Here is a 12,024-nt window from a genome sequence, read left to right as displayed (position 1 = left end):
TGAGTCTCCTGCTATGTCAAAATCATAGGAATTTGAAATTGAAGTAATTTTAAAGGTCATCCAATCGAGCTTTCTTCTTTACAGGTGAGGAACCAAAAACCCAGCTGGGCCAAGTGCAAGGCTCCCACTTAGGTGGCTGACAAATATATTTAAATAGTGGCATAGGCCCTTGTAGACTTGGTTTTCTTACAGACCAAAACCTAAATGATTTAAACATTTTTCAAGAGAATTTCTTGTTATCAGATAAAAGAACCAGTAGCAATTCATATGTCTGAGCTGCCTGCGATCTATCATCTGTGGCAGAAAATTTATGTCTCTTCATCTCATTGCCCAGGGACATACATGGGGGCTCCTGGTGGTGAGCTGTGGTCGGCACTCGAGTGTTTTGAGTGATGACTCCATCCCAATCTGAGCGGCGTTTTCCTCTAGGTTGGTAAAGCCCAAAGAACCATACAGAGAGGAGGAAAGAAAGAAAGATGAGAATTTTACAAAGGCATCGCCTCCTGTAGCTCTGCCAGGCCTGGGCTGTGGCCACACATCTGGGCAGCTCCAGCTGCTCTGACATTTTCTTCTGCAGGTCCTAGGGAGGTGGCCAGTTTGAGGTTAGCAGGTGCTGGATCCTCTGGATCCTCTAGAGTTACCTGGAATATGCTGATGAAACCCTTAAATAAGCCTTCACTGACCTTCCTGCCTATTGCCAGGCACTTCTGGAATTAAAATTACTTCTGTTTGACCCTTTGTTACTTACTGTTAAGATACTCATCCCCCTGGTGTTGTGGAGCCAGTGAATTCTCACACCCTGGACTGCCACAGTTGTTTTCCTGTTAGATGAGAGGCATATAATGGGGCCTCCAGAATGTCTGAGCCCTGGTCGGTTGTTCCCAGGGCTGTAGGTGGAGGGAGATGCAGAAACCGTGCACGTTTCGTGGAGAATTTGAGTGAAGAGGTTCGGGGTCTGTTGTTTCAGGCTGGGATTTAATGAGCTCTGTTTCCTGCTCATGGATGGTGGTTTTGTTTATCGCCTGGAGACCAAGAAAGAGTCCCAAGGGCTGCAGGGCCTCACACAGGAGTTCCTCAGAGGTGTTCTCTCCATAGGCCTCCTGAGCCCACCTTCTACCAATGGCTGCCCACCTGCCCTCCACTCCTCAAATCCATGGTCTCGAATACCTCCTCTCAGAGGTAGGAGTGGCTGCCGTTTTTATATAGGCCAAAACTGAATCCTGGAGAGGCTGCGTGACTTTTCAGAGCCACACGGCCATCAGGTGACAGACCAGGATCCATGTCTGGGTCTGCTTCCATGCCTCCTCCCCACAGCTGGACTTACAGGTGGAGAAGCAGCTGTGTGCTCAGGCGGTCACGGGTAGAATCATGGGCCTGTGCACATCAGGCCCATTATACACGTCAGAGGCCTAAAGGGGCACCTCCCTGGACTGCAGAGCGCCCACTGGGAACAGACTCTGGACGAGGGGCAGTGTACGCGGTAGCCCTCTCAGACCTGCCAGAGTTTGCCCATCCGAGGAGGCTCTGCCCTCAGGACCCTCCCCTGGCCTCCTGTGGGTTCATTCCCCTGAGCCTGGATTGTTGCCGGTGCACTGGATGGCTTCTTAGAAATGGCCGGAAGGTGATGTGGGTCGTTTCTTTTTTAAATTCCAGGCTCTTGAAGATACTAAGCAGAAAACGTAGGGCAGAATATGGTGTGTGTGATACATGACCCTTACAATGCAAGGAGAGAATAAGAATCTGTGCTCACTTTTGCTTGTAAGTTGCACGAATAGACTCTGGAATAATCTGTGAACCTATTGAAAGTCATATCCTTGGGATGGGGAGTATAATGGGTTTGGGGTTTTTTTTGGGGGGGTGGTGAGGAAATGTTCCAGAATTAGGCAGTGGTGGTGGTTGCACAACCCTGAATATACTAAAAAAAACATTGAATTGTACACTTTAAGAGAATAAGCTCTTTGGTAGATAAATCATATCCTACATGATGTCTCAAACCAGCTGTTTAAAAATTCTTCTGACAGCAGGATTTCATTTGCCTTTGAGCCTCTATCTAGGTGTTTAAACACTGATCGAGTTCTGCTTGGTGCTTGACCTTCTTTCTGGAAGGAGAGGTCTGGTCTCATGTGGGAGATGAAAGAACAGCCCCAGGACGGACGGGGGACTCCCAGGGACGCGCTTGAAGCTGTTTTTGTCCAGAGGGTCTGTGCGCCAGTCTGTGTGGGGCTAGGGTGACCTGCCTGGCCTGGTGGGCCCCTGACGTGGTGTTAGTGGGTAAGAGAAGACATCTGGAGTTGGCAGTCCTCGTGGTACACTCAGAGGAAAAAGGGTGCTTTGCCCATTGGTATTTCATGCTGGTCCCTTGAGGAGTCCCAGGAGCAGCGCCTAGTACCCTCTGCTGGAAAGGCTTACCGTTGTGTTTGTGTTGGACTCAGCTTATCATCCAGAGATACAGTCCCACAGCTGGGGTGGGGCAGTGGCCCTTTGTTGAGTTAGGAAGGGACCAGTGACCAGTCCAATGAGGACCATGTTGACATGCCCCAGGCCTCTTTGTTGGGCTTCTGTGATCTCCTTTGAAAAGAAAGAAGAAAACAGTTGGTTTGATGTGTTGGCAAAATTTGGCCTTGAATGCTGGCCATGGGAATTGCTGAAGGAGGTCTGCTCTAAATATGGGCTTTTCTGCCAACGGTTATTTTTGGTTGTTTCAATTACAGTTGTAGTGTTGTATAAATACAGGGTGAATCACAACCAGGCCATGAAGCCAGATCTGGGGTGGAAGTGACACGTGGGCAGCCCCTAGAACTGGGTTCTCTGCCCCAGAGCGTGTCAGGCAGCCCGGGCCGGGCAACGCCTGCCTTGCTGCCTCTGATGGGATGAGCGCTATTCTTCCCATGTCCGCATTCACACCCGACGTCACTCTTGTGTTCAGATGCCCCCGCAAGTCCACACCTCCCTCACGAACTTGGGGAAATGGTAGGGATTGCACCTGCCTGACTTCCCCGCAAGCCCATCTCGTGGGCTGGTCTCTCACACGTGCCTGTCACTTGCTGCACCCCGGCCATCCCAGGTCAGGGCAACTGGCTGAGAGCTGCCCATCTTCTGAGATGTAGACCCCTGAGAAGCCGTGTGAACTGTGCCCTGCATCTGTGTAGGAAATTAGGTGCCCATGTTTCCTTTCTTTTTCTTTCATCATAAAAACTCAAGAGCAATAGGTGGGGAAATGGAGAGACCCTTCCTCTGGCAAACTGGGCATCCGAGGAGGGCTGGGATGGTTGTGCTGGCACAGTTGGGTTCAGGCGCCTGTACTGGGAGGGTCTTGCCAGGTTTTGGGCGATCAGAACTTGGGGCAGGGCAACTTCTGCTGCCCCGGACAGGAATTGCAGGTGGAAGTCACCGTGAGGAGGTGCCTAGGCCCTCGGAACTGCATCTGTGCCCTCGAGAAAGTATTCTTGTTGGAAGAGACACCAGCACTGGAATCCAAGTCTCTGTTCCCCAAGACACCCATGTAGGTTCCGTCTTTGAATCTGAGCTGAGTCCCTATCACAGGCAGTGAGATCAGGCCACCTCCAGGGCCTTAGGGAGAGGCCAGGGTGGGGCCAGCCATGGGACCCAAGAAGGGTCACATGATTAAACAAAGTTGTATCTGATTAAACTGTAGCAGAGACTGAGGAGGGATAGAAACTGTCTCTTATACACATCTAGATGTGTATAAGAGACAGGTTGCACAACCCTGAATATACTAAAAAAAACATTGAATTGTACACTTTAAGAGAATAAGCTCTTTGGTAGATAAATCATATCCTACATGATGTCTCAAACCAGCTGTTTAAAAATTCTTCTGACAGCAGGATTTCATTTGCCTTTGAGCCTCTATCTAGGTGTTTAAACACTGATCGAGTTCTGCTTGGTGCTTGACCTTCTTTCTGGAAGGAGAGGTCTGGTCTCATGTGGGAGATGAAAGAACAGCCCCAGGACGGACGGGGGACTCCCAGGGACGCGCTTGAAGCTGTTTTTGTCCAGAGGGTCTGTGCGCCAGTCTGTGTGGGGCTAGGGTGACCTGCCTGGCCTGGTGGGCCCCTGACGTGGTGTTAGTGGGTAAGAGAAGACATCTGGAGTTGGCAGTCCTCGTGGTACACTCAGAGGAAAAAGGGTGCTTTGCCCATTGGTATTTCATGCTGGTCCCTTGAGGAGTCCCAGGAGCAGCGCCTAGTACCCTCTGCTGGAAAGGCTTACCGTTGTGTTTGTGTTGGACTCAGCTTATCATCCAGAGATACAGTCCCACAGCTGGGGTGGGGCAGTGGCCCTTTGTTGAGTTAGGAAGGGACCAGTGACCAGTCCAATGAGGACCATGTTGACATGCCCCAGGCCTCTTTGTTGGGCTTCTGTGATCTCCTTTGAAAAGAAAGAAGAAAACAGTTGGTTTGATGTGTTGGCAAAATTTGGCCTTGAATGCTGGCCATGGGAATTGCTGAAGGAGGTCTGCTCTAAATATGGGCTTTTCTGCCAACGGTTATTTTTGGTTGTTTCAATTACAGTTGTAGTGTTGTATAAATACAGGGTGAATCACAACCAGGCCATGAAGCCAGATCTGGGGTGGAAGTGACACGTGGGCAGCCCCTAGAACTGGGTTCTCTGCCCCAGAGCGTGTCAGGCAGCCCGGGCCGGGCAACGCCTGCCTTGCTGCCTCTGATGGGATGAGCGCTATTCTTCCCATGTCCGCATTCACACCCGACGTCACTCTTGTGTTCAGATGCCCCCGCAAGTCCACACCTCCCTCACGAACTTGGGGAAATGGTAGGGATTGCACCTGCCTGACTTCCCCGCAAGCCCATCTCGTGGGCTGGTCTCTCACACGTGCCTGTCACTTGCTGCACCCCGGCCATCCCAGGTCAGGGCAACTGGCTGAGAGCTGCCCATCTTCTGAGATGTAGACCCCTGAGAAGCCGTGTGAACTGTGCCCTGCATCTGTGTAGGAAATTAGGTGCCCATGTTTCCTTTCTTTTTCTTTCATCATAAAAACTCAAGAGCAATAGGTGGGGAAATGGAGAGACCCTTCCTCTGGCAAACTGGGCATCCGAGGAGGGCTGGGATGGTTGTGCTGGCACAGTTGGGTTCAGGCGCCTGTACTGGGAGGGTCTTGCCAGGTTTTGGGCGATCAGAACTTGGGGCAGGGCAACTTCTGCTGCCCCGGACAGGAATTGCAGGTGGAAGTCACCGTGAGGAGGTGCCTAGGCCCTCGGAACTGCATCTGTGCCCTCGAGAAAGTATTCTTGTTGGAAGAGACACCAGCACTGGAATCCAAGTCTCTGTTCCCCAAGACACCCATGTAGGTTCCGTCTTTGAATCTGAGCTGAGTCCCTATCACAGGCAGTGAGATCAGGCCACCTCCAGGGCCTTAGGGAGAGGCCAGGGTGGGGCCAGCCATGGGACCCAAGAAGGGTCACATGATTAAACAAAGTTGTATCTGATTAAACTGTAGCAGAGACTGAGGAGGGATGGAAATACTGTAAAATGAGAGGGATATTACTGTGTCCAAGGCATCTCACTTCTAATATTGAGCACAGCCACGCACCACGTAACGTTTCCGTCAGTGGTGAAGCACATATGCAGCAGCAGCAGTCCCAGATGATTTTATTTTTTCTGCACCTTATGTATGTTTAGAAGTATTTAGATACACAGATACTCACCGTTGTGTCACGGTTGCCTAGTATATTCAGCACAGTAACACGCTGTGTGGGTGTGCTATGGGAGAGCCCGGCCCGGGCGGCCTGACACGTGGAGAGCAGTGGGCTTCTCCATGTGGCCTGGGCGTCCAGTGAGCTGCACCCTGCAGGGTGGGAGTGCGCTCGAGGATGTTTGCATGACGACCAGTCGCCTAATGATGCGTTTCTCAGAGCTTATGTAGCAATCTCTCAGAACCGGGCCTGACCCTGCAAAGCATCTAACAGGTCAGCAGTGGTCATCCCTGGGCCGGGGTGGAGCCCACAAGGGAAGACAGGTGCCGCTCCCGCAGTAGGTGCTATGGGTACAGCACAGGGGAGCCAGGAGGTGGATGGGGGGCCCGTACACACCAAGAGGGAAGGGGCGAGGGTCTCCTTTGTTCCTCGTGACCCTCCCACAATGCCTGAATTGCGGTGATTCACAACTAAATCTAACTGGAGCAGCCCAGCCACACCGAGGGCTGCTTTGAGGATGCCGCGTGTCCCCCTTGCTGAAGCTCGCGGTGGTTATGCGTGTCCATGGTGGGTAGAACCCTTCTCACACACACGCCTCATGGCTAGCCTGAGGGACACAGCTGTGTCCACTCTGAAGCAAAATGTGAGAAACAGTTAAGCCCAGTGTTCCAAGTACATTTCTCACCAGGAGGGAGTCAGCCGTGGCTGTGCAGAACCTGACAGCACCCACCCGTGTGCGCCATCCCCTCAGCCGGGCAGAGCAGGACGTGGACCTTCCAGGGCCAGAGAACAGGTTGGAGCCGGCAGCCCCACTGGTGTCAGGCCATCAGAGTAACCCTTAGCGGATTCTTCCTTGATTTCTTAAGGTGGTTCTGAAGACCAGAAAAGATGAGAAGATACTGGTTAGCAGGCAGATTTCAGGGGCTGAGGGTAAAATTTTATGTTACTTTTAAAACTGGAGGAATAGCAGCTACAGACGAAATGTTGATTAGCACTTTGCATATCACGTGTGATTGTAGCCCTCAGTTATCACCTCGAGAGCAGCAGCTATGAGTGCACGTGTGCACTTGGGTGTGTGCATAGGCGTGTGTGTGTGCACGTGTGAGGGTGCATGTGTGTTGAGGTGTATGCATGTGAGTGTGTGAGGGTGTATGCGTGTGTGAGAGTGCAAGCATGCGTGAGGGCGTATGTGTGAGGGGGGTATGCATGTATGAGGGTACATGCGTGTGTGAGGGTGCATGCGTGTATGTGTGTGTGAAGGTGTGTGTGTGAGGGTGTATGCATGTGTGAGGGTGTGTGTGAGCATGTGAGGGTGCATGCGTGTGTGAGGGTGTATGAGTGTGTGAGGGTGTGTGCATGTGTGAGGGTGTGTGAGCATGTGAGGGTGCATGCGTGTGTGAGGGTGTATGAGTGTGTGAGGGTGTGTGCATGTGTGAGGGTGCGTGTGTGAGGGTGTATGAGTGTGTGAGGGTGTATGCATGAGGGTGCACGCGTGTGAGGGTGTATGCACGTGTGAGGGTGTGTGCATTGTGAGGGTGTATGCGTGTGTGGGTGTGTGTGTGTGTGAGGGTGTGTGCATTGAGAGGGTGTGTGTGTGTGAGGGTGTATGCGTGTGTGAGGGTGTGCGAACATGTGTGAGGGTGTATGCGTGTGAGGGTGTACGCGTGTGAGGGTATATGCGTGTGTGAGGGTGTGTGTGTGAGGGTGCGTGTGTGTGACAGTGTATGTGTGAGGGTGTGCGAACATGTGTGAGGGTGTAAGCGTGTGAGGGTGTATGCTGCATGTGGGTACCTGCGTGTGCGAGGATGTGCGTGATGGTGCATGCATGTGTGAGGGTGTATGCGTCTGTGAGGGTGCATGCATGTATGTGTGTGGGAGCATGTGCGTGTCCCTTGTGTTCCAGGGCTGCTGGTCATGTGCCTAGAATAATTTCATCTAGGTCCTGTGACATTCAGGTAGTGCTGGCTCCAAATTTAACTAGATAGGAAAGACAACAAAAGTTAATTTCATTAATATTACTTTTAAAATTACTTGTTAATACATTAAAAATTAGGCGAGTGTGGTGGTGCATGCCCGTAGTCCCAGCTACTCAGAAGGCTGAGGCAAGAGGATGGCTTGAGCCCAGGAGTTCACATCTAGCCTGGGCAACAGAGCAAGACTTCGCCTCTTAAAAAAAACACTAAATCACCTTCTGAGGGTATGTGAGAGACTCGGCGAGTGCGCCACCTGTATGCCCGAGGGAATGACCCACTTCCCAGCAGAGCACATCACACTTACTAGATTCTGCTCTCCCAGGTCAGTGTGCAGTGTTGTGCTGGAAAATACCCAGGCTGAGAACCTGGAGCGTACAAGACGTTTCGGTTGGTTGGAGACTGCATGATTTTCTAACAACATCTCAGAGCAGTTACCCTTGAGTGGCTGGACTACAGCCCAAGGCAAGCCCTGGAGGATAAAGGGGTTGCCTAGCACATCCGCAGGCTAAGGCACCGTCTGAGCTCCACCCATCCTCAGTGCTCTGCTGGTTCCTGCTGGGAGCCTCTCACCACAGTCAAGCTGAGGCTTATCTGGGGATGAGCCTGGCAGAGTCATCTGGTTTTATCTTTTCAGCTTTGATGTTCCCACCAGTGGCTTTCGCCTCTTTCCGCTGCTCCAGCAGACAGGTTGTCGTCTCATTAGATCTTGGTGTCTCCTTAGATGTTCGGTGGCAGTCAGGGCACGGCCGCTGCCACTTAGACGTGTCTCCATGTGGAAGGAGGCCTCGTGTCCACAGCGATGCAGGACGGGGAGGCAAAGTCGTGTGGTCAGCAGGCTGAGTGGACACTTGGGAGCAGGAACTGGTGGAGGCTCAGGCCTGAAGACGGTGGCTCTCAGAGCTGCCAAGGTGACAGAACTTCCCTGAAACTGTGGATTCAGAGGGACCAAAAGACTGATCTTTTTTTACTGATAGTCTGTTCCGGACTTGAGTCGTTCTAACTGTGCTGCCTTCATTTCTCCTGGTTTATTTTCATCTTAGTTTCTATCTGATGAAGGTGCTGTCAGAGTTAATGAAGCACCTTTGGCAAACCACTGAGGGCACCTAGAGGCAAGGGCCCGAGCGATACAGTGTCCTGCAGCTGTGGCGATTCATTGGCTCTTCTTGCTGCACAGAAACCAGGGCAGAACGGTCTGGGATGACGGAAAACTCCATGTTTGTAAGAAAAATGGAAGCAATCCACAGTTGTCAGAAGGAAAAAGAACAAAAGTGTCCGGCCGCTCTGTGAAGAAATGCATCACCAGTCAGTTCACTGTGGTGCGTGACGCCGTCCCTGTGTCTGCAGTACGGGCTTCCCCGGCCGTGGCTCTCCGGGCGCCGTCCCTGCTGTGGTCCAGACCAGCCGGTGCAGCCGTTGGTTGCCCCCTGGTGGCAACCTGTTCCCTGCACTGGTGAGGCCCTCATCCTGGGAAATGGGTAAAAGGTGACCCTGTTAAAAAACAGAATGTACGAAGGCAGCCAGGATAGAGCAAGGAGCGGGCTGGTCACTCCCCTTAGATTGTATGGGAAAGGTACAAACTTTCAGATTGTAATTCATTCGTGTCGATTTTAGTCCAATTTGGTAAAGGAGTAGATTAAAAGCAGAGAAAAGGTTAGGCTCTCTCACAAATCTCTCTTTCTTAAAAGGCGTTCAAGGTTGCAGCAACTAGGAGGGCAAGTGTGTGGGACTAGCAGTTAGGTTCCCACAAGCTGGAAGGAGCCACCTTATTTTTTAGCTTTATTGAGACCGAATTCAGCGTCCAGCCATTTAAGTTGTCCAATCCAGTGTCTTTTGGTGTGTTCGCAGAGTTGTGCAGCCAATGCCATAGTCAGTTTTAGAACATTTTCATCACCCCGAAAAGAAGTGTCTGTGCTTGTTAAGTCGTCTCTCCCCGTTCCCCCAGCCCCCAGCCCCTGGAGCCTCTAAGCTGCTTTCTGTCTCTCTGGATTTCCCTGTTCTGGAAATGTCACGTGAAAGGTGCATGGTCTGGGTGCCTGGCTTCTGTCACTCAGCGTGATGGTGCTTCAGTGGCACGTCCGTGGGGTCATCCGTGGTGTGGCTCATCCGTGTCATGGCCTGTTTCAGCGCCTTGCTCCTGCTGTGGCTGAGATCCCGCTGTATGGGCAGGTCACACTGTGTTCATCGTTCATCAGTTGATGGACATCGGGGTTGTTCCCACCTTTTGGCCACTGTGAATGATGCTCACATGCGAGTTTCTGTGAGACCACGTGGATTCACTGCAGCCCGGCAGTTCCTCAGAGGCTTCAACAGAGAGTTGCCGTATGACCATCAGTGGCTAAAAGGGTAAGAGCGGACACCCTCATCTTGTCCTGACCTTAGAGGGAGGTGCCCAGGGTTCAGCGTGGAATGTGACCTTAGCTGTGGGTTTTCACAAATGCCCCTCATCTGGTTGAAGCCCTAGTGTTTCCTTCTCACATCAGAGGCAAATGCATGGGGGTGGGTTCTCAATTTCCTCTGGTTTGGACAATAAAAAGGACCAAGAAAAACGGAGTTCTTTGACCGCTAACATGTGTGTAAAAAGAAAGTTTGTAAAAGCAAGAGTTAAAATGCTTCCCACAGTGCGGTCATCACGGCACACAGGACCCTGGAATTATACTGTGGGGTTGTCCTTGTGGTTTCCTTGCTTGTCATGTGCTCTCAGCTCAGACAGGGACATCCAACTGACTTCTGACTTGGGGAATTTAAACTTTACACCACAGCTTTATTTAGATGGCTTGTTTATTGTATTTTCCATTTGTTTTTATTTAAACGTTGTATAAAAATTGTTAGGGCTGGTTTCGATATAGAAAAATCATGATGACTGGTTTTGCTAAGTCCATACACCTTTGTGGTCTGGGGAGCGGTGAGTGCTGAAGTCAAAGGAATGTCTGCGGAAACAAACAAGGGGGTTCTCTCAGCTTCAGAGGCTGACGAAGCGGATGAAGTGGGCTCCTGGGCAGGGAGTACTTGGAGAGGGAGCGGCTGCACAGTGCTCAAGCTGGGGCTGTGTGTACCACCGGCAGGATCACGTGCTGAGCCATGGGGGACTCAGCTGGGGCCATTAGAAGCTCCGGGGCCTGCTCCACCCATTCTGACTGGCGCTGCCCTCAGGAAACCATCTCTGCCTGAAACCCATTAGGGCCGGGGAGAGTTGTCTGGCTGGAAAGGAAGAAGACAGATGCTGGTGGTGTTTTTGTCTTTTGGTTGTTGTTTTAGAGACACTGAGAAGATCAGCGTAATTTTCCACTCTGCCCGTGTGTGGCTTTGCTCTTCTCCATGCCCATCTGTGGCTTGTTTTGCAGAAATCTTCTCTCAGGCTTTTTCTCTCTCACCCTTTCACATTGCAAGGCCCTCCACCTCTTCACTAACTTTCCTGCAGATGACGGAGGCCTGCAACCAGGAACCTGACTCTTCAGCTCAAATCTTGGTTCGAAAGGGGGACTTCTCTGTGCCCCCGTTGTCGGCATGCTATGGTAGTGAATGGACGGCCCACCCATTCTCAGGGGCCCCTCGTGAGACCCCGGCCATCTCATTCCATGGGAGCCACATCAGGAGGAAGGAGGGCTGGGAGGGGACGTCTGGCTGCGTGGCGTGGGGCCTGCAGTGTTGTGGCACACACAGCTTCAGCCAAACGTCTGGCCCTGTACCTAGAACTAAGAAATAAAACTATAATATCAGATTTAAAAGTTCTCCGGGAACATTTGTCCTGCCCAAAATAGTAAGTTGTCATTTTTAGAAGAATAAAACAGCTTTGATAAGCGCCGTGGATGCACCTGACACAAGAGAATTGATGGTGCAGATGGATTTGGGCTCAAGGTGGTTTTCAATACCCAGGTGACGTCTAGGTGATTGCAAAGGGTGTCTGTTGGATTTGCACCTTTTTTCCCTGTGGAAGTTATTTTTATGTAGTTTTGTATGTGTTCTCAGAACAAATTGGCCAAAAACATTACCTTAAAGTGTGACTTGATTTTCAGTGTACATTTTCAGATGTTATAGGAAATGCGTTCGCAGTTGAGGGGTCAAAGCAGGGGAAGATGGCTTCCTTGGCAATAACAAGCAAAGGCAAACGTGTTTATTTTTGTATCTGTAAAAGCTGGCCGCTCTTTAAGTGTAGTTCCAGCATCTAAAGTGGACACAGAGCCTGTTCTTCGGGGCCTGTCACACCCTCACTGTCTATGTGAGAGTTTATCCCTCCTTGCGGATACTGGGGGCAGGAGCTGCCTTCATACACGCAGGCATCAGCTGCCACCCTTCAGGGAGGGCTGGGGGCCAGTGGGCAAGTGGCTGCTGTTCCTCTGAGCATCTCATCAAAGGCAGGCCAGTTGGTCACAGGCATTTTG

The 12,024-nt window shown here is 51.4% G+C and overlaps 1 protein-coding gene across 1 annotated transcript in view; it reads left to right on the top strand.

Moving 5' to 3' along the window:
- LOC105535098 overlaps positions 1 to 11,369 on the top strand; it is a 64,829-nt gene extending 53,460 nt beyond the window's left edge. Inside the window, exon 8 of the mRNA XM_011974102.1 lies at positions 11,064 to 11,369. Within this exon, the coding sequence (XP_011829492.1) occupies positions 11,064 to 11,092 (29 nt within the window). The 3' untranslated portion in view covers positions 11,093 to 11,369. The remainder of the gene's footprint in view (positions 1 to 11,063) is intronic.
- Positions 11,370 to 12,024: the final 655 nt, after the last annotated feature.

The sequence above is a fragment of the Mandrillus leucophaeus genome, unplaced genomic scaffold (assembly GCF_000951045.1).
Source record: "Mandrillus leucophaeus isolate KB7577 unplaced genomic scaffold, Mleu.le_1.0 Scaffold1411, whole genome shotgun sequence".
NCBI classification, from domain to species: Eukaryota; Metazoa; Chordata; class Mammalia; order Primates; family Cercopithecidae; genus Mandrillus; species Mandrillus leucophaeus.
This window is presented reverse-complemented; position numbering and strand designations above follow the sequence as displayed.